The sequence below is a fragment of the Vulpes vulpes genome, chromosome 9 (genome assembly GCF_048418805.1).
Source record: "Vulpes vulpes isolate BD-2025 chromosome 9, VulVul3, whole genome shotgun sequence".
In the NCBI taxonomy this organism is placed as follows: domain Eukaryota; kingdom Metazoa; phylum Chordata; class Mammalia; order Carnivora; family Canidae; genus Vulpes; species Vulpes vulpes.
The window spans coordinates 75,824,193-75,850,780 of NC_132788.1; the positions used below are offsets into that span (position 1 = coordinate 75,824,193).

Below are 26,588 nucleotides of genomic sequence, written 5' to 3' on the forward strand. Positions count from 1 at the left end.
TGTATTTCTCTGCACACAACATTTTTTTTAGGCATTTATCCATTGATGGATAGGTTATTTCCATAACTTACTTGGCTGTTGTGAATAATGCTGCAGAATGCACATATCTCTGAGATACTGATTTTATTTCCTTTGGATATATGCCTAGAAGTAGAGTTGTTGCATCATATAGTATCTCTATTTTTAACTTTTTGAGCAGTCTCCATGCTGTTTTCCATAGTGTCTGTACCAATTTATATTCTTGCCAGTAGTATACCAATGTTCCTTTTTCTCCACATCCTTGCTAATTCTTATCATTTGTTGTGTTGATAATAGATATCCTTACAGGTGTGAGGCGTTTTGGCTTGCCGTTCTGTGATGATTAGTGATGTTGAGCACCTTTTCATATACTTGTTGGCCATTCATATGTCGTCTTTTGAGAAAAGTCTATTCATGTCTTTTGCTTATTTCTTAATTGGCTTATTTGTTTTTTGCTATTGAGTTGTATGAGTTCTTTGTATATTTTGGATATTAATACCATATCAGATGTAAGGCTTGTAAATATTTTCCTCCATTCTGCAGATTGTCTCTTCAGTCTGTTTATCACTTCCTTTGCTGTACAGTACTTTTTACTGTGATGCAATCCCAGTTGTCTGTGTTTGCTTTTTTGGCTTATGTTTTTGGAATTATACCCAAAAAATCATTGCCAAGACCAGTGTCAGAAGGTTTTTCCCCTGTGTTTTCTTCTAGTAATTTTAGTTTCAGGTATGTTAAGTCTTTATTTTGAGTTGACTTTCGTGTTTGGTGTGTCATAGGGTCCAGTTTCATTCTGCCTATGATTATCCAGTTTTCCCAGTAGTATTTATTGATCATACTGTCCTTTCCCCATTGTGTGTTCTTGGCATCTTTGTTGAAGATCAATTGGTTGTAAATTTATTTCTAAATTCTGTGTGGATTTTCTAGGCTCTCTATTCTGTTCCTCTGGTCTGTGTTTTTATGCCAGTACCATACTGTTTTGATTACTGTAGCTTTGTAACATGTTTTGGAATTAGAAAATGTGATATTTTCAGTTGTGTTCTTGCTCAGGATTGCTTTGGCTGTTTGAAGTCTTCTGTGGTCCCACATGAATTTTAGGATTTTTAAAGAAATTTTTGTGAAATATGCCATTGTAATTTTGACAGATACTGCAGTGAATCTGCAGTCCACTCCTAAATTCATGAATCTCCATCTCCCAATAGCAAGTACATTTTGCTTTGCCAGCACAGCATCATAATCATACCTGAGAAAATCAGTATTAATTCAGAAGTGTACACCGGCATATATTTCATCATTTATCTCCCATTGTCTCTAAAAATCACTTTTATACTTAGTCATTTGTCTTGTCCCAAGATCTAGTCAAAACTTATATGTTGCATTTGACCATTATGTCCTTTTTAGTCTTCCACCAATCTAGGAGAGCTCTCTTTTAGTGACATTGAAGACTTCTTAGAGTCCAGGCCTGTCCTACGTATTCCCCTTCTTCATGATTAGATTCAGATAAAATTTCTAGTAAGAATTATCATTGGCAACACTGTGTACCTACCACTCCATTACATCAATAGATACCTAATATGCCACAATTGGTGATGCCAATACTGAATGTTTAGTTAAGGCAGTGACAGCCAGATTTCTCCTTGTAAAAGCACATTTTTCTCTTTATAATTCATAAGTGATATGTAGGAATGATTTTTTAAGGTGTAAGTATCCTGTTACCTACCATCCTTCATCTAGTAATTTTAGCATTCATTGATACTTCTTACCCAAATCAATTTAGCATTCATGGTTACAATATTGTGATTTTAAAAATAGTCTATTATTTTTATGTCACTGGTTAGATCATTCTATCCAGATTCTTAAGGAATCATTGTTTGAATTTATTTATTTTTTGCCATTGCCAGGAGAAAAACTTTCAAAACAGCAGCTGCATAATTCTAACATTATTAAGAAATTAAGAGCTAAAGACAAAGAAAATGAAAATATTATTGCAAAGCTGAACAAAAGAGTTAAAGACCTAGAAGAAGAGTTGCAACATTTAAAACAGGTGAATGTTAACCATTCTCTAAATATATGTATCAATCGTTATTACTTCCTATATGAACAATTGGCTGTAGTTTGTAAAACATTTAGAATAATTTATTGAGGTGTACCATTTGGGAAGAATTTGTCAAACAATTTAATAAATGAGTGTTAAAGTTTTTCTTCATTATTGTAACACTTAAGATTCCTGGAATACAAATATTTACTATGGTATTGTTATTTAAGGTTTTATTTATTTATCTGACAGAGAGAACACAAGCAGGGGGAGCAAGAGAGGGAGAAGCAGATGCCCCACTGAGCAGGGAGCCCCATGTGGGGCTGGATCCCAGGACCCCGGGATCATGACCTGAACCAAAGGCAGATGCTTAACCTACTGAGTCACCCAGACACCCTTACTATAGTATTACTTATTGAAAAATACTTTTGTCTGTTTTTACAATATAGGTTCTTGATGGCAAAGAAGAAGTTGAGAAACAGCATAGAGAAAACATTAAAAAACTAAATTCTGTGGTAGAACGCCAAGAGAAGGATCTTGGCCGACTTCAGGTAGACATGGATGAACTTGAAGAAAAGAACCGAAGTATTCAGGCTGCTCTGGATAGTGCATACAAGTAAGAAAATGAACAGATATGCAACCCATTTAAAATTAATTATCAGAATGGGATGTTGAAGAAATACTTTTTCTGTTATCTAATCACTAACAATATTTATAAACTTGGCTATATACGAACTTGTAATTGGTCAAAGCAAGTACAAAAGAGTCCTTATTGTAGTTGGTATTTATTATGTGGTAAACTCTCCCTCATTGCATGAGTCTTATGGAAATCTACATGTAAACTTCACTAATTTGGCAGTGTAATTAACTATTTTAAATAGAAATTATCTAATTTTTTAAGAGAGCTTACTGATCTCCACAAAGCCAATGCTGCAAAGGATAGTGAAGCACAGGAAGCTGCTCTAAGTCGTGAAATGAAAGCTAAAGAAGAACTTTCTGCAGCACTAGAGAAGGCCCAAGAAGAAGCCCGTCAGCAGCAAGAAACATTAGCAATTCAAGTAAGCAACAGATAATGAGTTACATTAGTCTTTAAAAGAGTTGTGCTTTTGCAAATTAAAGAATACATTAGTTAGTTTGAATCAAAATATCAAGTGTTACTTGCGTTACATTTCTAATCTTATTGGACGCTTTTCTAGGAGTACTGGACTGTGCCAATCTTAATTGTGTATTTTTTAAACTGTTAAAGTGATGCTTACATTGTACTGTATTTCTTATTTTTTGTGACACTCAGACTTAAGAATATTATGAAAAGCAAAGACTGCGTTACTGAACATATGCAGATAAAGATTAAACATTCCTTATAATTTTAGGAGAATCCATATAACTCCTGAGTTTATTCTTAACATCTGTGGGAGTCCACGTAGTTCAGATAAGAGGAGGAAAACTGAAATTTGTCAGGCTTTTTCTTTTCTTTTCTTATTTTTAATTTTTTTTTTATTTTTAAAGATTTTATTTATTTATTCATGAGAGACAGACAGAGAGGGGCAGAGACATAGGCAGAGGGAGAAGCAGGCTCCCCACAAGGAGCTCCCAGATCCCGGGATCATGCCCTGAGCTGAAGGCAGATGCTCAGCTGCTGAGCCACCCACACATCCCCAGGCTTTTTCTTATAAAATCATCAGTTGTTAGATATTTGGATTAGTTTCACTTTTTGGTTATTATGGTTAATACTGCTATAAACATTCATTTACAAGTTTTTGTATGAATATTTATTTTAAATTCTTCTAGACATATACCTTCAGGTCAGTATAATAACCCTATATATAACTTTTTGAGGATCTGCCAGACTTTCCCATAGCAATTGCACCGTTTTATGGAATATATGCAATTTATGCAATATATGATGGTCTACATCTGCCAGTATTTGTTTGTTATTGTCTTTTTTTTTTTTCATTATAGCCCTTTTAGTGGGTGTGAAATGGTATCTGATTGTGATGTGCTTGTTTACATTTTCTTAATGACTAACAATGTTAACCATCTTCTTATGTGCTTACTGGCCATATGTATCTTTGTTTTATTTTGTTTTTATAAAGGTTTATTTATTTGAGGAGGGGGAGGGGCAGAACGAGAAGGGGAGAAAGAATCTCCAACAGACTCCCTGATGAATGAGGAGCCCAATGTGAGGTTCAGTCCCACAACTCTAAGATAGTGACCTGAGCTGAAATCAAGAATCAAGACACCTAATGGATTGAGCCACCCAGGCTCCCCTGGCCATTTATATCTTACTGCAACTTCTTTGGAAAAATTTATTTGATTACTCAAATCCTTTGCCCATTTTTAAATTGGGATTTTTTAAAATTGTTGAGTTGTTAGAATTCTTTATGTATTCTGCACATTAGATCCTTATCAGATGTAGTATTTGCAAATATTCTTTCCCATTTTATAGGTTGTCTTTCATTTTCTTAATGTCCTTTGATGTAGACCTTTAACAATTTTGATGAAGTCTGACTTACCTATTTTTTTCTTTTGTTGCCTCTACTTTGAGTGTCATATTGAAGACTCCATTGCTTAATCCAAGGTCATGCAGGTTTTCACCTGTTTCCTTTGAAGAATTTTATAGTCTTAACTCTCACATTTAGGTTTTTTGCACATGGATATCCAGCTGTCCCAGTATCATTTGTTGAAAAGACTATTCTTCCCTCATTGACCCCAAAGCAGTTTTGATTTAATTTTATGCAAGTATGTTAAACATTTTTACATGATTCCAAAGTGAAAGCTATATAAATATATTAAGACATTTGCTTCCAACTTAACTCCTCCCTATCCCCTTTCTTTGCCTATAAGTAACCATTTTACTAGTGTTTGGGTTATTTTTTTCAGTGTTTCTATTTGTAAATACTAGAAAATGTAAATCTATACACTTACCTCCACACATATGTGGAACCTCCTTACGCGTGTTCTCTCTCTCAAATAAAATCTTTATTTTTATTTTTTTTAAAGATTTTATTTATTTATGCATGAGAGACATAAAGAGAGAGAGGCTGAGACATAAGCAGAGGGAGAGCAGGCTCCATGCAAGGAGCCTGACATGGGACTCCATCCCGGTCTCCAGGATCCTGCCCTGGCCTGAAGGTGGCGCTAAACTGCTGAGCCACCAGGGCTGCCCTCAAATAAAATCTTTAAAGAGAAAAATCACCTTTATAAGTAATGTCAATTTTGGTTATTAATTTCTTGTCCTTATCTCTGATATGTATTTTTTATCATTGATATCATATATATATATATACATATATATAATAGTTTTTTGTTTAAGATTAAATTATAAATTTTTCCATATTCCTTACATTCACCATAATTTTTAAAAAAGATTTATTTTATGAGAAAGTGTGCACGCACAAGTGAGGGGAGGGGCAGAGACAGAGGGAGAGGGAGAGAAGCAGACTCTCAACAGGGGGCTGATCTCAAGAGCCTGAGATCACGACCCAGAGCTGAAATCAGGAGTCAGATGCTCAACTGACTGCCAGGCGTCCCCACATTAACCATAATTTTTAAAGATTTTTAAAAAAATTCATTTAGGAAAGACAGACAAGCAGAGGCATAGGCAGAGACACAAGCAGAGGGGAGAAGCAGGCTCCATGCCAGGAGCCCGATGTGGGACTTGATCTCGGGTCTCCAGGATCATGCCCTGGGCCAAAGGCAGGCGCTAAACCACCGAGCCACCCCAGGATCCCCTCATAATTTTTAATGAGAATGTTCATGTTCTTTCAAAATTCACAAAAATAGATGACTACTAATGGATATTTAGAATATTTCCTGTTTTGTCTGGTTTTGCTAGTCCAGCTAATAGTGTAGGGAGTATCTTTGTATGTTTAGATCTGCTTCTGTTAAGTAAATTCTTGAGACTAGGATAACCAGGTGAAAGAAGGTGAGAGTTCTATGATTGCTTTAACATGTGCCATAATGTTTTACAAAAAGACTGTTGTAGTTTACATTTCCAGCTGTGTATGAGTATAGCAGTTAGCTTTTATAGCTATTTCATTCTGCCTTACATTGCAGACATTAATAGATGCATTGTCTCTCCTATATTGTATGGCAGTGGCTGTGCCTATTATGCCTTTTTTTTTTTTTTGGTCTAACAATGCTTTTCTAAGTATATATTTATTAAGTATACAAACGTTCAGTTTAGAATTACTTGGTAAATGGTATGTGTGATAATCATGTAAAACCTCATTGGATAGTGTAAATACACATAAACAGTAGTACATAAACCTATTGTGTTGACAACACAGTATGTAGTTAGGAAACTATAATTAGTGTTTTGATACTGTTTGTGATAGTGTATTGGTTCTCCTCATATAGGTTGGAGACCTTAGGTTGGCACTGCAACGTGCAGAACAGGCGGCTGCCAGAAAAGAGGATTATTTACGCCATGAGATTAGTGAACTCCAGCAGGTACTGTCACAGTTTTCCTAAACACAAATCCAAGATGTGTTTTCCTAGAAATAAAAAAAAAGGATTCAGTGGGGATAATGTTCATGGAATTGAGATTACTACCATACTTTATCATTTACTGTATTTTTGTGGCTTATATGAATAAAACAGGAGTGGACACCCTAAAAAATAAACACAAAAAGCCCTAATTTTGTTTTATAGAAAATAATTTTATACTGATAGATTTGTGTTAGTATTGTTTTTTCATTTGTTATAGCTAGTTTATTATTATCAGTCTTTGATTACTGTGGGGCAGATAATCAGTGTTGTTTTTTTTTTTTAAGATTTTATTTATTTATTTGAGAGAGACAATGAGAGAGGGCATGAGCAGAGGGAGCGGCAGAGGGGGAGAGAGAAGCAGACTCCCTGCTTAGCAGGGAGCCTGATGTGGAACTTAATCCCAGGACCCTGTGATCATAACCTGAACCAAAGGCAGATGCTTAACCAACTGAGCCACCTCAGTGCCCTCGGTGCCAGTTTTTCCACTATTCTGTTAATTTTCAGTCAGTGAACATGCACGGGAAAAGGAGACAAAGTGCAACTCCGATTGATCTTTCTGTTTTTTTAAATACTTAGAAATATTTGGATGATGAGGCAACTGCTGGGAGGTTTGGATGATGGTCTTTTTTACCTGAAGATAATCAAAACTTCTTCTTGTTAGAAAAGAAGCACTCCCTTAGATACTGTTATGCATCCTAGCTGTAACTTACAGATTGAATAATTAGAAAATAATGTAACTACAAAACAATTTTATCTTGGGAAAATAATATTTTCCAGAATTCTTTCATAAAGTTTATTTGCTAGTGTTTTTAGAGTTTTCATTGTTATTGGTGGTAATGATTTAAGAATTTCATGATTTAGAGACTCCAGGAAGCAGAAAATCGAAACCAAGAGCTGAGTCAAAGTGTTTCATCAACGACAAGACCATTGCTTCGACAGATAGAAAACTTGCAAGCAACTCTAGGGTCCCAAACGTCATCGTGGGAGAAGTTAGAGAAGAATCTTTCTGATAGGCTTGGTAACTGCTTTAGTTCTTATGTTCAATGTAGAAGCCCTTTCCTTTTATTTATAAAAGTAGAATGGTATGAAATTGAAATTCATTTGATCTGATAGTTACACTTTATGTCTAACTTGTAGAGTTTTACGTCTTCTCCTTTCTTGCTTTTATTTTCTAATATTCTAATTGACTTTTTCAGACCCATTTGTTTTCCCTTACACAGTGTGTCAAATATTATCCAAATATTTCCATGTCATCTTATCATTTTTACAGACAGCTGTTCTCATTTTTTTCCTTGTCTGTTGCTACATCTGACCTCTTTCTAGCTTGTCTGTAATAATGTAGGAGGTAGAGATCAGATATGGTTCTGGTCCTTGGTAGAATTCCAGGAGCAGAGATAGGTCTCAGGAGGATCCCAGTCAAACTTTACTAGACAGATTCTGTGGAGTCTTGAGAGTCTTTTGTATAGAAATGTCCCAGGTTGCCCTTCTGTGCTGCTGTTAAGAAAATAATTATTCTAAGATGTTTATGCAAGTACAGATAAGTTGTGTGTGTGTGTGTGTATCCCAGAAGCTGACTAATTGATGAAAATTTCATGTGCCCTTTCTATGCCTAAAACTAACTGTAGTTTGAGAGATGCCATGGTACGGTGATAAAAGCAGGCCTGAAAGGGTATCCCTGTAAATCATGAGGAGTAAACTAGAATGAGTGGTTTTCAAACAATATTCGGTGGATCCCTTAGATGTCTTAGGACTAGCTGTCATGGTGAGAGGGCAGCTGTATAATTAAGGTGCTTGATATAGCCCTTTAGGCTGCTTTAATGAAAGTAGTGCCTCGTTTTTGATCTTTTTTTTTTTTTTTTTTTTACTTCCATGTGAGATTATGTCTAGAAAAAAATTCATCTACTTAAAAAAAATCACTAAACTAGATGAAATGTCATGTATTGTTTAATTTATAGATATATGTTTTGGGTCTGTCATTTGTTACTGAGACCCATTTGCTATGAACATGAGACATCTGAAAATGACATCTGAAATGAATTTTCTTTTAGCAATAAATGAAAACCAGAAGCTGGTTTTTTCTTTTAGCAGTAATGAAAACCAGAAGCTGTTTTTTTTGTTTGTTTGTTTGTTTTGTTTTTGTTTTTGTTTTTGTTTTGTTTTGTTTTTTTAAAACTGGGCTCTACATCCCCTCAGTGATATGTGGTATTGTGCTGGAATATAGGCAAAGCCATGGGACACACATACCAAATATTGCTTTTAATAGGAGCACAAATACAGTATGTAACAATATAAAGTGGAAAAATAGAGATAATGTTAGGTCTACTTTGGTAGAGAAAAAATAGAATTAGTGATTAAATCTCAGACAACTCTAATCTTTTCTTAACTGAAATTTTTTTATTGAGATAATTGTAGATTCACATGCAGTTTTAAAAAATAATACAGGTGGTCCCTTGCATGCTTTATCTAATATCCCCAAATGTTAACACTGCAAAATTATAGTATAATATCACAACAGGTTATTGACAGTGATGTACTAATTTTATTCAGATTTCTTCAGTTCATACTGATACTCATTTATATATGTGTGTGTCTCTGTATTAAGTTGGGCATGGTTTTATTATATGTGTAGGTTCATGTACCCATCTCTACATTCAAGATTTTGAACAGTTCCGATAAGCTGTCCTTTTAGAACCTCATTTTACCATTCTAGTGGCCCTCCTTTTGTGTCCCGAATCTTGGCAATCACAATCTGTCCCCCATCTAAAATTATGGAATTTCAAAATGTTATATAAATAGAATTATATACTACGTGACAATTTGGGATTGGCTTTTTTCCTTCACAACATAATTCCCTGGAGGTTCATCTAAATTACTGTGTATATCAGTGATTTAGTCCTTTCATTGCAGAGTGTTTCTGTGTTATGAGCATACCACATTTTCTTTAACCATCTACCTGATGAATGATATCTGGGCTCATTCCAGATCTTTTTCTGTACAGATAAAGCTGTGAACATTCTTGTACATGTTTTAGCGTAGACATGTTTTTATTTCTCTGGCTAAATGCCTTAAGTGTGCAGTTGCTGGGTTGTCTGGGTAGTTGTATGTTTAGTTTTTTAGGAAAACACCAAACTGTTTTTTCAAAGTGGCTATATGTATGACAGTAATCTAATTTCTCCACATCCTTGTCAGAATTTTGTGTTGTCCCTATTTTTTCTTCTAGTCATCCAGATATCATTTAGTGATATCTTACTGTGATTTTCATTTGAATTTCCCTAGTGACGCATATCATTTCATGTGCTTATTTTCCATTTGTATATCCTCTTCAGTGAAATTACCTTTCCATGTCTTTATTTTTTTTTTTTTTTAAGATTTTATTTATTTATTTGAGAGAGAGAGAGAGAGCATGAGCAGGGAGGAGGGGCCGAGGGAGAGGGAGCAGCAGGCTCCCCACTGAGCAGGGAGGCCCAAGCAGGGCTGGATTCCAGGACCCGGGGATCATGACCTGAGCCAAAGGCAGACACTTAACCAGCTGAACCACCCAGGCACCACACCTTTTCATGTCTTTTGCCCATTTTCTAATTGGATTCTATTTTCCCTGGTAAGTTTTGAGACTTCTTTATATATTCTAGACACCAAGTAATGTGGTTTGCATTTTTTTCTTCCCAAGTCTGTAGCTTGTCTTTTTATCCTGTTCACAAAAGCAAAAGTTTAAAATTTTGAAGAAGTCCAGTTTATCAGTTTTTCTTTTTACGGTTCTGCTGTTGGTGTCAAACCTAAGTACTCTTTGCCTGTCTAGGGACAGTGTTTGCTCACCTTGCCTCTTTGGGCTTCCACTAGAGAATGGTTGGGGATAGTAGTCACCTAATGAGATATCTAGGGACAGGCAAAGAGTAAAAGTTTTAGAAAACTTTTTTTCTAAAAGTTTTAAGGGTTTTTTTGCACTTAAATTTTTGATCCATTTTGAATTAATTTTCATATAATATAAGTTTAGTTTGATGGGTTTTTAGGTTTGGTTTTTTTTTTTTCTTGTTTTTTTTTTTTTTTTTTTGCATTTGGATATCCAGTTGTTCCACTTTCAATATGTGCCTCCACTTTCAAATTAAAATATTTTAGGAAGAAAACAGGGGATCCCTGGGTGGCTCAGCGGTTTAGCGCCTGCCTTTGGCCCGGGGCACGATCCTGGAGTCCCGGGATCGAGTCCCGTATCGGGCTCCTGGCGTGGAGCCTGCTTCTCCCTCCTCCTGTGTCTCTGCCTCCCTCTCTCTCTATATATATATGTCTATCATAAATAAATAAATAAATCTTTAAAAAAATATTTTAGGAAGAAAATAATAAAGCAGATATAAGTTAAGATTTGTTCTTTTGTCTATTTAAGCAGTTCTGCCTCGGTCAATAAGTTCTTATAGATTTCAGTGAGGCTATTTTGAATTATTAACTGTTTGAAGTAAAAATTTATTTGATATTTTGGCTTTTTGGGCATAAGTAAATTTGATTTTTCTTTTTTATCCTACAATCAGGTGAATCCCAGACTTTGTTGGCAGCAGCAGTTGAAAGAGAACGTGCAGCTACAGAAGAACTCCTTGCCAACAAAATTCAAATGTCCTCCATGGAGTCACAGAATTCTCTCTTAAGACAGGAAAACAGTAGATTTCAGGCCCAGTTAGAATCAGAGAAAAATAAGCTAAGAAAACTTGAGGATGAAAATAATAGGTGAGCATGTTTCTTGAGTGTTATTCTTGGTGGTTTTGTGACATCTTAAAGCACTTAAAAAAAAGAAGTTGTAGTGTTTAAACTCCGAGTCATTAGTAATAGAATATTATAGCAGAATGGTTTGGGATTCATTGAACTTGAGACAGGCTCGTGAAATTGTGTGGCATGTTCTGCATGTTTTTGCATTTTCCAAGGAAAGGATTCATTACTTTAATCAGGTTTTTTCAAAGGAATCTGTAACTATAAAATAGTTTGGAGACCACTCATTGGAGTTATTTTTTATATTTTACAATGGTCTTAGCAGTGTTCCAGTCTTTCTAAATAAATGTCTGGGTTCTTTGGAACTGCAAGCCATAAAGTCCATCTATCTGAAAGTGTATTAAGGCTGTTATTAGTTGGTTTTACTCCCTGAGTTCTTCCTTAGAAATTTTAGTTAAAAAAAAAAAATGGTCAAGTAAAAATGATACCTGAACTTCTGCAAATATTTTCATAGAACTCCCTAACAAGCTTTTGCAGAATCTGAACCTATTAGAGAATGGTGGTATTCAAAATTCTTTTCAGAAAATCTCTTTTTAAATGAAATCCTAGCTCAGAGCATCAATATAATTCACAAAAGTAGTAGCTTGGCTTCTGAGTGTAAAACCCCTGTCATCTAGAAAGTATATTTGGAAAATCAAGCTGATAGTTGAAATGACTATTAAAGAGTTAATAAAGTGGTGAGTTTTCAGTAGTATGTACTATCATCTTTGTTTTGTTTAATTCTTTCTGGCTTAATAGGTACCAGGTTGAATTAGAAAACCTGAAAGATGAATATGTAAGAACACTTGAAGAGACAAAGAAAGAAAAGGTATTTAACAGTGTTTGCTCACCTCTCCTCTTCGGGCTTCCACTAGAGAACAGTTGGGGATGGTAGCCACCTAATGAGATGCCAGGGTGGAGTAGGCACTGTGACTTCTTTCTGAACTTGGTCTTTAGTAGTAAAAGAAATAGGAATATATACTTTATGTTCCTGACTTTGGAATGGACTTAGAAGGATGATTTAGTATCACAGAAATTATCTAACTGTACCTTTCTCCACTAGACACTACTGAATAGTCAGTTAGAAATGGAGAAATTGAAAGTTGAACAGGAAAGGAAGAAAGCAGTTTTCACCCAAGAAGCAATAAAAGAAAAGGTACTGAATTTGGGGTTTTGTTTTGTTTTTGGTGTAACCAGTTCATAGCTGTCCTGATTAACCATTGTTACATAATTATAGGTATACCTTATAAATACCATTTCTTCTGCTTAAAATCAATAGAGTGATGAATTATAGTATTGTAATCAGTATCCTGTCAGAGTGGGTCCAAAGTAATTTGAGTTTATCCAAAGAAATCTGTGATTCTAAGGCTTGAATTATAGAATCTGTTGGGGCCATTTTTTAATGAATTTTGTGGTCTCTCACTGAAACTAATGCACTTCATTTGGCCTCTAGGCACCTTGGGAATAAAACTGGTATGTTCACTTTATTTCTGGTTAAGGAAGGTAATTTTTCTAAAGTGAGTTTCCTGTATGTGAAGGATTGGATTATACTTGGTAGCATGATTTGTTAAAATTGCCTGTATGTACATGGAAATTACCTTTTGAATTTGTTTGGAATTTTAAAAATATATATTAAAAATAAATTGGATAAGCCAGAAACTTGATGGTTTGTAAAACTTATTAGTAATCTTATTCTGAAGAATTAGGTTTAATTGGTAATAGGTTATTTAATATATAATAATATGTAGACATTAGTTCATGTATTTGTTAGAACAAAAACATTCTCATTCCATTAAAAATAAATTGTTGTAATATAAATGAGTCCTGAGATGATTTGACCACATCTGTCTACAATTTTAAATAACTCTTGTGCCTTTAATAAGACTTCAGAAATTCTATCTGTAACATTTTATATGAGGAAATGAGAATGAATCTTTGTTGTCATTTATCGTAGAAAAGTTTCTTGCTTTTTATTTACCATTTTAGTCTTTAATGTGACCTGAATGTTTTTTTTTGTTTTTGTTTTTGTTTTACTCCTTAAGGAACGGAAGCCATTTTCTGTTTCTAGCACTCCTACCATGTCACGTTCGAGTTCAATAAGTGGAGTTGATATGGCAGGGCTACAAACATCTTTTCTGTCTCAGGTGATATTTTATTTCTTATATGTACCTAGTTGTTAAACTGACGATAATAAAGGAAATAAGCAGGTAGCATTTTGTCTTTCATCTATCACCTTGCCATTCCATAGGCAATTGTTATGAATATTCATGAAGGAGTGCTAATTGCACTGAAGAAATAAGAGATGATTTCGTGCCTTTGAGAAAGTTACAGACATTTTAAAGCAAGAATTAGCAGAACCATTTGTTTGAACCTTATTGTGGAACTCAGCTTATAACTGTATAACTATATACGGTTTAATATAGGATGAACCTCATGATCACTCATTTGGACCAATGTCTGTATCAACAAATGGAAATCTTTACGATGCTGTGAGAATGGGAGTGGGATCCAGCATTATTGAAAATCTACAGTCTCAGCTAAAGCTAAGGGAAGGAGAAATTACTCATTTACAGGTATTGGAAAAATTAAATGTGCAACAGAAGTAAATGAAATTTTGAGGCCTAATAAGTAGCACCCTTCATCTCTACCTCAATTCTGAGCAAATTGAAAAATAAAGTGAAATAGTGGCATGTGAAGTTTAAAATGTATCACATATATTAATGATGTATGTGATATATATATACATATATAATGATATATGTGATTTTTATGATAAGACTAGTTTGAGAAATTGGCCAGATGAGAGCCAAATGAGTCTGCTCACGGGCTCTGACTGTCAGAATTAGCGCGACTTACCCACCCTGTCATAGCAAATGCAGAGCTGGAGTAGGCCTCCCCATGTGTTATAGGCTGCCATCTAAGACTTGTAAGCATCTAAGAGCAGAGAACTCCTGGCAGGCACCTTTCCCAAACATTAAAAAAAAAGAGTTTGCTGACCTGAACACAGTCATTTTATTTTTCTCAAGAGTTACCACTTAGGTCACTCCCCCTTGTGAGGAAGGAGTGAAAGAGAGGAGAGAGATTAGAACTAGAATATCCTGTATATGAAAGAAACCATCTTGAATAGGGAGGTGGCACCCTCCCATCTTACTTTACTTTTTAAAAACTTAATGTGAGAGATGTTAAAACACTTTACCTATTTTCATTGTTTAACTTGAAACAGAAGTGTAAATCTTTCCTTTTATTCTCATTATATTATTATAGTTGGTTGGAAATACTACTCTATTAAAGACCAAGTCTTTGAATTGGAAAATAAACAAGATCAGAATAAAATTCATATGAGTTATGTTTGTGTAGCCCAGTGTGCTGTGCTTGAGGGTCCAGATTAAACTTCATTGGTAGTGATGATAGATTCCATCAATGTGACCTGCACAGCTGGGGATGCATTAAAGGATAGTTTTATTTTTCTGAGTTTCTGTACTAATTTAGAATGACTGAAATATATGCTGTTTCTCTAGAGAAAAATATAGGGCTCCGTACTTGAAACAGATGATTGGATTTTCTTTAGTTCTTTTTCTTTCATAGTAAGCCCTGGTAACTTCTGAGGAGAGCAGAAACCCTTGTTTTTGCCACCATTTCCTTAAAGAGTTAGTTCATGGCTATATGTTGACATACTATTTTATCAAAAATAACATTGAATATATTTATATTAGTATAAGTATTAATAACCAAGATATATTTTGATTTAAATTATTTCCCTGTAATGTTTCTCAGCTAGAAATTGGCAACCTAGAAAAAACACGTGCAATAATGGCTGAAGAGCTAGTTAAATTAACAAATCAAAATGATGAACTTGAAGAGAAAGTGAAGGAGATACCCAAACTTCGAACTCAGCTAAGAGTAAGTACTCTTCTCTTCATTTAAGGATGAGTCCAAGGGAATCCCTAGGTGGCTCAGTTGGTTAGGTGTCTGACACTTGATTTTGGCTCAGGTCATAATCTCAGGGTATGGGCTTGAGCCCCACATTGTGTTCTGCACCCTGCAGGGCATCTTTTTCAGGATTTTCTCTCTCTCCCTGCTTGCTTGCATGTACACACTCTGCTTCTTTCTGTAAAATGAATAAATCCTAAAAAAAAAAAAAAAAAGGAATGAATCCAAGATATTTTTATCCAGTTACATTAGATTTGATATTGTTATTTTACATAAAATATGTAAGTTTTAATGATTTCTTTGAAAATGGTATTAAATAGTTCAGTTAGGAAGTTTTAAGAATCTTCTTGCCTGTCACATTACATGAAGTATTTTTCATAATCATGTGTAGTCCCAATATAGGAAAATAATTAGGGATGCCTGGGTGGCTCAGCAGTTGAGCACCTGCCCCTGGCTCAGGGCGTGATCCCACGGTCTCGGGGTCGAGTCCCACATCCGGCTCCTTGCCCGGAGCCTGCTTCTCCCTCTGCCTGTGTCTCTGCCTTTCTCTCTGTGTGTCTTTCATGAATGAATGGATAAAATCTTTAAAAAAAAAAAAAAAAAAAGAGGACACCTGGGCGAGTGGTTAAAGCATCCGCCTTTGGCTCAGGTTGTGATCTTGGAGTCCCAGGATCAAGTCCCATCAGGCTCCTTGCATGGAGCCTGCTTTTCCCTCTGCCTATGTCTCTTCCTCTCTCTCTGTGTGTCTCTCATGAATAAATAAATAAAATCTTTAAAAATAAATAAATAAAAAATAAAAATAAAGGAAAATAATTAGATTTTATTTGACCAGGGCTCATTTATAATACTACTCTTTTACATAATCTTATGAGTATTTTTGTTCATTGATATTATTATGTATCACAATTTACATATTTGGTATTAGGAGTCACTGTTAAGCCATATATGAAAATATATTTTATCTTTTTTTGGTGGGCTAAATGACAGATAATACTTAAAGTGCAATGAACCCAAGAGAGTAAAATTTGATCACATGTGTTTAAATTAATGGGAGAAAAGACAGATTAAGCTTTAGATGGGGAGAATTGTAGAGTAGTGGAGAGATATGATAAAATTGGTAGCCATCTGGCTTGGGTTTTTTGTTTTTGTTCTGTTTTTTTAATTCCTCGACTTGCTATTTATTCCAGCGGATTGGAATAGCAGTTTAATTTTCAGAAGAGATGACTGGGTACTTTTCTTTAGATTGTAATATGTTTACTGGTGACTCATTTGTAATATAAATATATATTAAAGATGTTTTGTAGAGTTATTTTAAAAATTATGAACACATTTTTTTTGTAGGATTTGGATCAAAGATACAACACTATTCTGCAGATGTATGGAGAGAAAGCAGAAGAGGCAGAAGAACTTCGATTAGATCTTGAAGATGTAAAAAATATGTATAAGACTCAAATAGATGAACTTTTAAGACAAAGACTCAGTTAACTTCTGAAAACTACATTCCCATCAAACTGAATGTAAACATTTAATATCTAAGTGTAGACTCCCAATAAATTCTTTTATAGAATTAGAAAGTGGAATTTACTGTAGAGTTCAAAAACTGAAAATTGTTTTATAGTATATAGTAATATTTGCAGTTAAATTATTTTGTGCAATATTTGAACTTTATTTTTGAAACTATTCTTTAAAGATTTATTTTTTAAAGCTTTTTTTTTTTTTTTTTTGTCTTGAACAGCATAGAGATTACTTTTCCTCATATCAGTATGGTAGGAAAGGAGAGTGGTGTTCATATGTTGCATTGTAAATATATAATTAATTGTATCTGTAATTTATATGTGTTTGTATATATTAAGGACATTTAAAGAGTGATATTAACATATTGAAACTTTGAAATCTTTCACATTTCAACATCTCTAATTATTACTTCATGAAAATGAACATTAAATGTTCTAGTAAAAAAAATTATTAAACCCACAGTTACTAAATTTTGAACTAATGTTTTTTCTTTTAAAGTAGAAATCACACTGACACTCTCTGAAGCTTAAAGGGTGAATGATTTAAACTTTAAAATTTTTGTGGTCTGAGAATTTATTTCACCCACATTCCACAATAAAGTATACAAATTTTGGTACCTCTCTGGTGAAAGCTGTAGCTATTCAGTTAGTTATATAGGCATGATCAGATAGTGGAAAAATTTTACTTAAAATGATTTTGTGATGACATCAGTGACATTTAAGTGCTTTTAAAGAGGTATTGTTTTACTAACCCTGTAAGATGAATCAAAAGTGATAAAGTAATAACATGATTTTCTCTTAAAAATTAATTGTTCACATTTTGTAAAGCCTTATTTTTTGGCACATTAAAAAAATCAATGTTTGATATTACAGAATATTCATAACAATATACAGAAACTATAGGAGTAATTTAAATTTGGCATTTTGCAATTCTGTATAATTTATCATTTTATTTTTTCTCAAAACTTTACACTCAAAAATAGTGTGGAATAGCTTTAAAAAATAGCTATGCTTTCTTCCAAGTGCTTCCAAATGTTATTTTGTTTAAAAAAAGTTAACCAGGCCAGTGTTTTAGATTTGTGAAATATTTTGATACATTTTATTACTGAAAGTCATTTAGTTGCCTTTACTTGCAAATAACTCTCATTTAACTTTTAGTTGAATTTTAAACAGTAGAACTTTGGGTTATAGCTATAAGCAAGCCATGTTGAAGAATTTGGAATGCTTTTCAGGGCAATTCAAGTGACCTCATTTTTGTTCTTTTTGTATTCCAGGCAGTATTTCTGTCATTGGATCTCTGATTTGTAGCACTAATAAATATTCTTTCAGTGTGAACCAAATTCATAAAATTAATTTTCTATATTTTAGTGGTAAAAAGCAGTGTAATAACTTTTTGTCAGCTTGGACTTTTTTGAGGGGGGGGGATTTTTTTTTTTTTAAATATTCGCTGGGCTGACAAGGAATGACAAGATGGATAGCAATAAGAAATGTACAGAATTAGGAAATATAGGAAACTGAAGTTGCAAAATTGTCAAGCGTTTGAAACTAGAAGTTTAGGAATTAGGAAATTATTATTTTAAAATATCCATTAGAAAATAAAACCTTCAGTTGTGGAAAAAAGATGGAAATAAAACTCCTATATTTTACAATTTCATAATATTAGACATTTTCTTTTCTTAATTCTTATTAACATTAATAAAATCAGTTCAACTTAAAATTTTAAAAGTGTTTTCAATTTATTTAACTTAAAAATGGTAAAGTTATTTAGGACTCTGGCTATATATTATTACCATATGTTCATTATCCAAAAATTAATAATGGATAGTCACACAGATTTTATTATACACTTAGATCTCTCGGTACATTTATAAGTTGAGAAGGTGTAGTGAGTATCTTGAAAAACTCCACTAAGAGGCGGAATACCTAGTGACATACTGGTTGCTGTATTTTGCTGTTGGTCATTAAAACTTCTCTATCCATATTCTAGTAAAACAATGTTTATATTTTATTTTTTTTATTTTTTTTTACAATGTTTATATTTTAATGGTTAAGAGAATAGTTTGCAATCATATTTCTCTTGAAAATATATATTAAAAATCAGAACTTCAAAAATATAAGGTTAGACGTGTGAGCATTGTTGATATATAGACAACTGAGCACATACCAGGTGTTTTTCCAGCTCTTGGGAAGCTTGATTGAGACTACCGACTTCTTTTTTTTTTTTCCATTGACTCTGTTGAGAAGTTTCAATTGTACACTATTTAGCATATGGGAATGTATTGAACATATCTATATCGTGATTTAAGATATTCTAAATATGGACAATTTCTGACTTAGGGAAACATGAGTTTTTGTAGTTAAGTGAAAATTTTTTTCTCATGATTCTTCAATTGGCATTTGATTTCTGAATTGAACATTTTATTTAGATACTTATTAAAAGTATGCGATTTGTAGTATTTAGAAAAAAGCCACAAGACAAAAGAGAAAATGACTAGATATTTTTTTTTTCTTGTTTTACTATTTGGTATGTATATATTTTTTTCTTCTAGTATATCATAATTTTTAAATTTTTCTTTAAAATTCTAATCTCCCTATTCTTTTCAGTTTTACAGTATAACTTCATATTTTGTAAAGGGCTAAAATTATGATTTCAACTACAGATTGATATAATATTTTAATTCTAAATGAAAGGTAATGTAAATAAGCATGGATCTGATTTGAATAAAGATTAAAATCTTTATAATAGTATTAATGTATTTCATTGTTACCATAATTTAGACTGCCCAGTACCAATGAATGAAGGTGGTATTGTTTTATGAAGGTAATAGGACTTGTATAACTTCAGAATTCATATTTTAAAATGAGGATAAGTCCAAATTTTCTATGAGTTATATTATGAAGAATATTGTCAGCATTAAGCATAGTTTTCCTAATGAAGTTTTTGGAAAACAACCCTGAGAATTTACCGCAATTAAATTATTGTAAGGATGATTTGTGTCTTTTTTAAAAATCTTAAACAGTGTTCAGGATACTCTTCTAAAAGTTTTACAACAGTTCTGTATTCAAATAATAACAATAGATAAGTTGTCCTTTATTCATAAGTTATTCTGAGTTCATATTGCTTGTAATATTGAACTCTTACAACTTTGATCCTTAAAAGTACTTGTAAGGGCAGCCTGGGTGGCTCAGTGGTTTAGCGCCACCTTCAGCCCAGCCCCTGAGGCCGTGATCCTGGAAACCCAGGATCAAGTCCCACATCAGGCTCCCTGCATGGAGCCTGCTTCTCCCTCTGCCTGTGTGTCTCTGCCTACCACTCTCCCCCCCCCCCGCCCGTGTGTGTCTCTCATGAATAAGTAAATAAAATCTTAACCCTTATTTAAAAAAAAAAAATACTTGTAAGCTTTGCCTTTACACATATCCATTTTACCTTTAGCAAATCCAGATCCTTTAATAAGATAGAATGGAAATAGTTTCTTTCTTCTTAATACTAAATACTTCTCAAAACAAAAACCACAAAATACAATGGTGGGTACAGAGAATTTGCTTTTAGAGCTGTCCAGAATTTATTCTCCATTTTGCCCTGCTGCTAAGTAAGGTAAATTCAATTTTAGAATCTTCAAATAATACTAAGGAAGAGGTAATAAGAGCTCTTGCTGTTTGTGTAACATTAAACTGTCTTGTTGCTTTTAGAGGTAGTGATGGACACATAGAGGTGTTCCTTTCAGTTTTATACAATGCCACGCCTGTTTGTCTCTTGAAATTAAAATCTTAATTTTAAAAAATACATATTGTTAAAAAATCTGTGGTTATGCTGATTATAGGAAACACAGTACTTTGTTACTGTGGAAATAATTCACTTAAACAGGATCATAATCCCTTATCCACTGTTCTGAAGTCTAAAAAAGCTCTGAAAACTGTTAAGTGTTTTTGTAAGTTTGCTGTCAAACTTGCTTTGGTGGTAAAGCTTAACCTTTCCTGACGTGGGGTTACTTAGAGGGTTTATCTCATGGTGAGTGAAATGAAGTGCATACATTTTGCTGCAGAAATATTGTATGGGATAATGGGGTGTTGACCCAGGGCACACTGAGTGTGTTAAGTTGTAAACTGCGCACACTCTCTTCTACACAAAAAAATTCAGGAACACATAGGGCCCCAAGGATTTTGGAAAAGAGATTGTATACCTGTACTTTACCTTCAAATCAGCTTTTTAAAGTCGATACTATTCTCATCTCCATTTTTAAAATGAAGAAGGTTTAGTTGCTTAAGGTCATATGGCAAGTAAGTGGCAAAGATGAGGTTCTAATTTGTGCAGTTTGGCTCCAGAGAATATGCTCTGAACCATTAACTGCAGTGCTGCTTCTCTTATTCCTTTCCTGTGAAACCATAAATGTATAGATCAACTAGCGTAAGGTCAACTTTTGTCAAAATCTATTTGCTTAAAACTTCAGAACTGTTGAATTACATTTTAAGCAATTGGATATATCAGATAACCAATAAGCGATATTCTGATTGTTCAGCATTTTGCTGACACTGTGAGCTATCCAAATGTCAATATATGTGCAGCAAGCTTAAAACACATTTAATAAGATTATAATGCACTGTAAAAATTATGATTATATAAAATTTTAAACTTGTACAAAGAGAACAGATTATGAATCCCCATACTCTCATTAACCTATACTCTTTAACTGTGTTCAACAGTTCATTGCCCATTTTGTTTCATTTATAGTTCACTTGTGCTTCATCTCAATCCACATTATTTTGAAGCAAATTTCAGACATAAGACTTCATTATCAAATTTAAGTATGGAATATTTTTGTAAAAAGTACCTCATCAACTATTTAGTTACTTGCATCATGATTCATATAAAAAATGGGATAAAATAGGCTTCAGTTGTTTGCATTTACCGTTTTCATGTTTTTTGGTTTTGTTTTACTAGTTTTCACATTAGGAGTTGGTTCCCTTTTGCCATCAGACATGAACAATGAGGTTTTGGTCTGTGTATTTGGTTGATTGGTCAGACCTCCTTGAATATAAGATTTAACTATATGTGTACTTCAATCTATTACAGTTACCCTTTACTGATGCTTTAAATTATCCTATCTTTGGCCAGAAGGTGGCTTTTCAGACTGGTTCCTGAGTCCTTTTGATAAGGCCCTCATTATCTTTGATTGCCTCCCTGCCTCCTCATGTAAGGTTTTTTAGCTGCTTCTTGTACATCATCTAAGATGATGTACATATCTAAGATGATCCATTTTTCTATGGAACTCATGTTCCTTTTAGTGGGAAATGTTTGCAGATCATAGTCTGGGTACAACAGGTGCTTCTTGCTACAGGGTTGGTTGTTTTGTAGGTCTTTTCAATGGATGATGGAGGATAGCTCTGTTCTTAATGATAAAATGTTAATTTATATTACCTCCAAATTCATAAGTAGTATTTTTATGAGGTTAGGCTTATATCTACACCACATTACAAAAAATTCAGCTTCAAAGATACCATCTTCATTACTCCTATTTGGTGTATCCCAATCAGTATTCCCACTAACAGTTTGGTTCCTGGGAACAGTTTGTGATTTTTTTAAATTCTTTTAGTCCTGAGGGCACATCCACCAGACGTGCTAATTGTGTTTCAAAATCACTTGGGATAGGTCCTTTGTTGTAGTATATGCCACAGCTGGATAGCATGTAAATTGTTTCATTTTACTTTCAATTTTTAAGGATTACTTTTTAAAAATTTTGTTTTATACTGTATTTACATGTTTCTAAAGCTACTTCTATATAGTGTACATCCAGAGAAGTTTTTTGCCCCGATATCCATATTCCCTTCTTCCCCCATAGGTAATCATTTTAAATATTAATCTATTTGTAAAATAACATATATATATATATATATCCCCTTTCCTACATAAGTAATAGCATATTACACATTCTTTCCCCACTAAACAATACACCCTGAAGTGTACAAAGATTTCTCAGTTCTTTTTTTACACCTACATAGTTCTTCATTGTGTGGATATACCAAAGTTTACTCAATCAGCCTCCTATTAATGGACATTTTAGTTTATTTTAATGTCAGTTTGAAGAAAGTTTTAAATTTTAACATTGGTATCTTGGGTGGAAATCCTGTGTTTCAAATGGCTGCTGCAATACGTTAGAACTCGAGCTGATGTTCTTAAAGCTCTATCATGTGTCCTCCGAGCCTGAATGACCACAACTTAATAAGTAGCCATTTAAAATAGTACCACGTTTATATCACAACAATTTAATTGGCTTGTCCTTGCAATTTAATGGACTAACCTCTTTTTAGAACCTTTTCTCATGTATTCAAAATACACATGAGTACAAATATAAATATATATTACCAGTCAGTGACAAAAATTTATTTTAAATGACTACAATTCATCTTGAACCAACTAGCAGGAAAGCTATATTTCCTGTACATGACAAAAAAAGAGGATGGTGACATATAAGCTGAGAAAGCACTAAAATTACTGCCCTTATTGGTATGGGATGGACAAAGTATAAAATAATAGAGCAGTAGTTCCCTTAGAGACAGTCTTTTACCTAAAGAGTAAGTGAGGTGCTCCCTGGGTGGCTCAGCGGTTGGGCGTCTGCCTTCAGCCCAGGGCGTGATCCTGGAGTCCCCGGATCGAGTCCTGCGTCGGGCTCCCTCCATGGAGCCTGCTTCTCCCTCTGCCTCTCTCTCTCTCTATCATGAATAAATAAATAAGATCTTAAAAAAAAAAAGAGTAAATGAGTTAATACTTTAAGTGCTTTAGAATTATGCCTGGCACAGGTCAAATATGTGTTTTTTGCGGTGTTGTTATTTGAAGAAAAAATTCAGATAACATTCCTTGTTTAGCAGATTACTAATGGCATTTGTGACACTTCTTACAACAGCATCTCAAAAAATATTTAAAAAGCACTTAAGCCCTTGGAAACAAACTGTTGCTTCTTTATGATCATATTAAGAGTAGGTGACTTTACGTGTCTGAGCTTAAGTTTATTCTGATGGTATCAACCTTCCTAAATTTAGCCAGTTCGAGTTGAATCCCGTAACGACCGACGCTGCTACGCTCCAGAGAGTAGAGAGCATCCTAGAACCAAGGACAGTGTGGGAGGCCAGCGTTCAAACAGGCATGATAGGGATCCCTGGGTGGCGCAGTGGTTTAGCGCCTGCCTTTGGCCCAGGGCGCGATCCTGGAGACCCGGGATCGAATCCCACGTCGGGCTCCCGGTGCATGGAGCCTGCTTCTCCCTCTGCCTGTGTCTCTGCCTCTCTCTCTCTCTCACTGTGACTATCATAAATAAATAAAAAAAAGTCAAACAGGCATGATAAAAATCATCATAAATAAATCTTTAAAAAATAAAATAATATAATAATAAGGGAATTTAAATCATCGTAAAACAATACAGCGATAAAAACTACAGCTCCGCAGAGCATCATTCGCGCTTGGCGAGTTTCCCGGGGAGCGCGGGGAGGGCCGAGCGCACCGCTGCACCGCGTGCGAGGGGCCGCCCCCGGAGACGCCGCCGTCCGAGTTCGCGCCCCACCCGGGAAGGGCAGGGAGGGCCGAACCGTGGCCACCGCGCCAGCGCCACGCAGCCCGAATGAGGATGGGCCAGTCAGGTGTCCTCGGGCCCTCTGAGCGCCCCCGCCCGCCCCCAGGGCGCCGTGCAGCGCGGACCCACGCCCTCCGCGCCCTCCGCGCCCTCCGCGCCCTCCGCGCCGGGCCGTGCGCGCCCAGCGCAGCTGCCGCGGGTTCGGACCCGCCTCCCCGCGCAGACGGCCTCGGAGCGCCGGCGGCTCCCTGGCGCCCCCTGGCCCGGCTCGGGCGCCCGAGGTTTCCGGTGAGCCGCAGCCGCCGGTTGTGACGACTCGGTGCTCTGGAGCGGCGGCCGCCTCCTCCGCCTGCGCAGCCCGGCGCCCCCGACTGCAGGTGGGACGCGCGCGGCTGCCCGCGGACCCCCTCCCCCGCCGCCCGTCCCGGGGCGCGGTGGGGCGGCCGCACGCGGGGCTCCCGGGGGCCCCCCGGCCGCGGGGAAGGATGCTCCGGGGGTCGGCGCGCCCGCCCTGGCGAAGCCGCTCCCCGGCACCGCCCCCCCCCGCCCCGGGGCGGGTGACCGGGAGTGTGTGCAGGGGGTGGGGGTGGGGGGCCGGTGCAGGGCGGCGGGCGACGAGCGGGGACTCCGCGGCCGCGAGGGGGCAGGACGCGAGCGCGGCCGTGTGGCTGCGGACCTCCCCGCGGTGTCCCAGGCGGCCCAGCCGCTCTCCCCGCCCCCTCCCCGCCTCCACCGACCGTGAGACCCGTGGCCCCCCCGGGAGGGGGGAGGGCGGGGGGGGGCACCGGGTAGGTTCAACTTCTCACCTCCCCCCGCCTCCTTGAGACCCCCCCAGCTCTGTGACAGCGCGCGGCCCGGGTCAGCCTCGAGCTTTCATGTCTCACCATCTTTCAGGCTCTTCTAATTCTTCTTCTTCTTCTTTTTTTTTTTTTTTTCCCCTCCTCCACCTTTTAAGGCCTGAGGAAATCCGGTCAAGGAATACAGAAGAGGAAGGAGCCAGTTGCTTGTACTGAAGGAAAGCGCACCCCGAAAGCGCACTCGCTCACCCATCCCTGGGGGGCTTTGCAAACGGACCGCTCCCGAGACCGGCTTTCTGCCAGGCCCCCAGGGGCTGTGCGTTCATGCTCCAGCAGCCACCTCCTTCCAGCTCGTGCAAGTAGGTACGTGCTCTTGGCAAAAGCCTGACTTCTGATCTGAGACTTCCGAAATTTTCCCGTGACTTAAATGTTGTTACTCCTCCCACATGGATCAGTGGGTTTAGTTGTAGCCAGAGCTCTGTCAAGGACAGCAGAGTTGCAGAACTGAAGGTCAGGACTTCATCACAGCAGTGACTTTATTACTGGAAAGGATGAGTCAAAAAAAAAAAAAAAAAATAGGTCAGCCTGCCTGTTGAATGGTAAGGCTGGAGTAGTAAATAGGAAGGCTCAAGTAGCAGTAGGATTCAGCGAGTAGGATTCATAGGATGAGAAGCGGGAAAGTTGTTTGTCTCTAGGAATGTCTTACCGGCAAAATGTCCCTTTGGCCTGTACCAGTTGATGCCTGTATAAAGTGGGCCATATCCGGGATCCCTGGGTGGCGCAGCGGTTTGGCGCCTGCCTTTGGCCCAGGGCGCGATCCTGGAGACCCGGGATCGAGTCCCACATCGGGCTCCCGGTGAATGGAGCCTGCTTCTCCCTCCGCCTGTGTCTCTGCCTCTCTCTCTCTCTCTGTGACTATCATAAATAAATAAAAAATTAAAAAAAAAAATTTTAAAGTGGGCCATATCCTTCTGCTTACCATCAGAATCTAGTGTAAGTTACAGTGTTGAGAGTGGTACCTATCACTTTGCTTTTAGCAGCATGATGTTCATTAAGGAAAAAGGGTAGGATGATCCAGGATTTTTTGCTTAACAAAATGTCTTACTAAATGCTAGCCCTACTGCTTAGAGGTTTTCTCATTAATTTTTTTTCTTCCTTTAATATTTCCTTTAATCCAAAATAGCATCTGAATGATAAAGTCTACTTTTGTATCCTTTTAAGGTAATATGTTACATTTCTGACACATTTCAGATACCTAAGGCATAACAACGGCTTCTGTGTGCTTCTGATAATTAAAGACAAATATTTCCATTATAAGTGCACTATTACTATGTATTTTTTTTTGAAGATTTTATTTATTTATTCATGAGAGACACAGAGAGGCAGAGACTTGAAAAGCAGGTTCCCTGTGGGGAGCAGTCTGTGGGACTCCATCCCGGGATCACACACTTAGCACTTCACCACTGAGCCACCCAGGTGCCCTGATATGTATTTTTACATTTTGTAGAATTACTAT

The 26,588-nt window shown here is 36.3% G+C and overlaps 2 protein-coding genes and 1 long non-coding RNA gene across 7 annotated transcripts in view; 2 read left to right on the top strand and 1 right to left on the bottom strand.

Moving 5' to 3' along the window:
- Positions 1 to 19,453, top strand: part of TMF1 (TATA element modulatory factor 1) — a 33,295-nt gene extending 13,842 nt beyond the window's left edge. The window contains exons 6-17 of the mRNA XM_025984942.2: positions 1,917 to 2,059; positions 2,500 to 2,666; positions 2,952 to 3,108; positions 6,410 to 6,502; positions 7,403 to 7,559; positions 11,059 to 11,251; positions 12,029 to 12,098; positions 12,333 to 12,425; positions 13,312 to 13,413; positions 13,693 to 13,842; positions 15,044 to 15,169; positions 16,541 to 19,453. Coding sequence (XP_025840727.2) covers positions 1,917 to 2,059; positions 2,500 to 2,666; positions 2,952 to 3,108; positions 6,410 to 6,502; positions 7,403 to 7,559; positions 11,059 to 11,251; positions 12,029 to 12,098; positions 12,333 to 12,425; positions 13,312 to 13,413; positions 13,693 to 13,842; positions 15,044 to 15,169; positions 16,541 to 16,684 — 1,595 coding nt within the window. The 3' untranslated portion in view covers positions 16,685 to 19,453. The remainder of the gene's footprint in view (positions 1 to 1,916; positions 2,060 to 2,499; positions 2,667 to 2,951; positions 3,109 to 6,409; positions 6,503 to 7,402; positions 7,560 to 11,058; positions 11,252 to 12,028; positions 12,099 to 12,332; positions 12,426 to 13,311; positions 13,414 to 13,692; positions 13,843 to 15,043; positions 15,170 to 16,540) is intronic.
- LOC112909145 (uncharacterized) lies at positions 5,391 to 25,297 on the bottom strand. Of its 3 annotated transcripts, none has more exons than XR_011994347.1 (4): positions 25,160 to 25,297; positions 23,277 to 23,445; positions 18,878 to 18,946; positions 5,391 to 6,546 (listed from the first exon to the last, which is right to left on the bottom strand). It is a non-coding gene; the product is annotated as an uncharacterized lncRNA (long non-coding RNA). The 3 variants fall into 3 exon arrangements; XR_011994346.1 differs by lacking the exon at positions 5,391 to 6,546 and adding an exon at positions 14,263 to 15,395; XR_011994345.1 differs by lacking the exon at positions 5,391 to 6,546 and having other exon boundaries at positions 18,425 to 18,946.
- The window catches only part of EOGT (EGF domain specific O-linked N-acetylglucosamine transferase), a 36,113-nt gene continuing 33,986 nt past the window's right edge, over positions 24,462 to 26,588 (top strand). The window contains exons 1-2 of one of the 3 annotated variants that reach the window (XM_072720493.1): positions 24,462 to 24,652; positions 25,231 to 25,435. The gene's annotated coding sequence lies outside the window, so the exon portion shown is untranslated. The remainder of the gene's footprint in view (positions 24,653 to 25,230; positions 25,436 to 26,588) is intronic. The other 2 variants (XM_072720494.1, XM_072720495.1) reach the window with 2 other exon arrangements.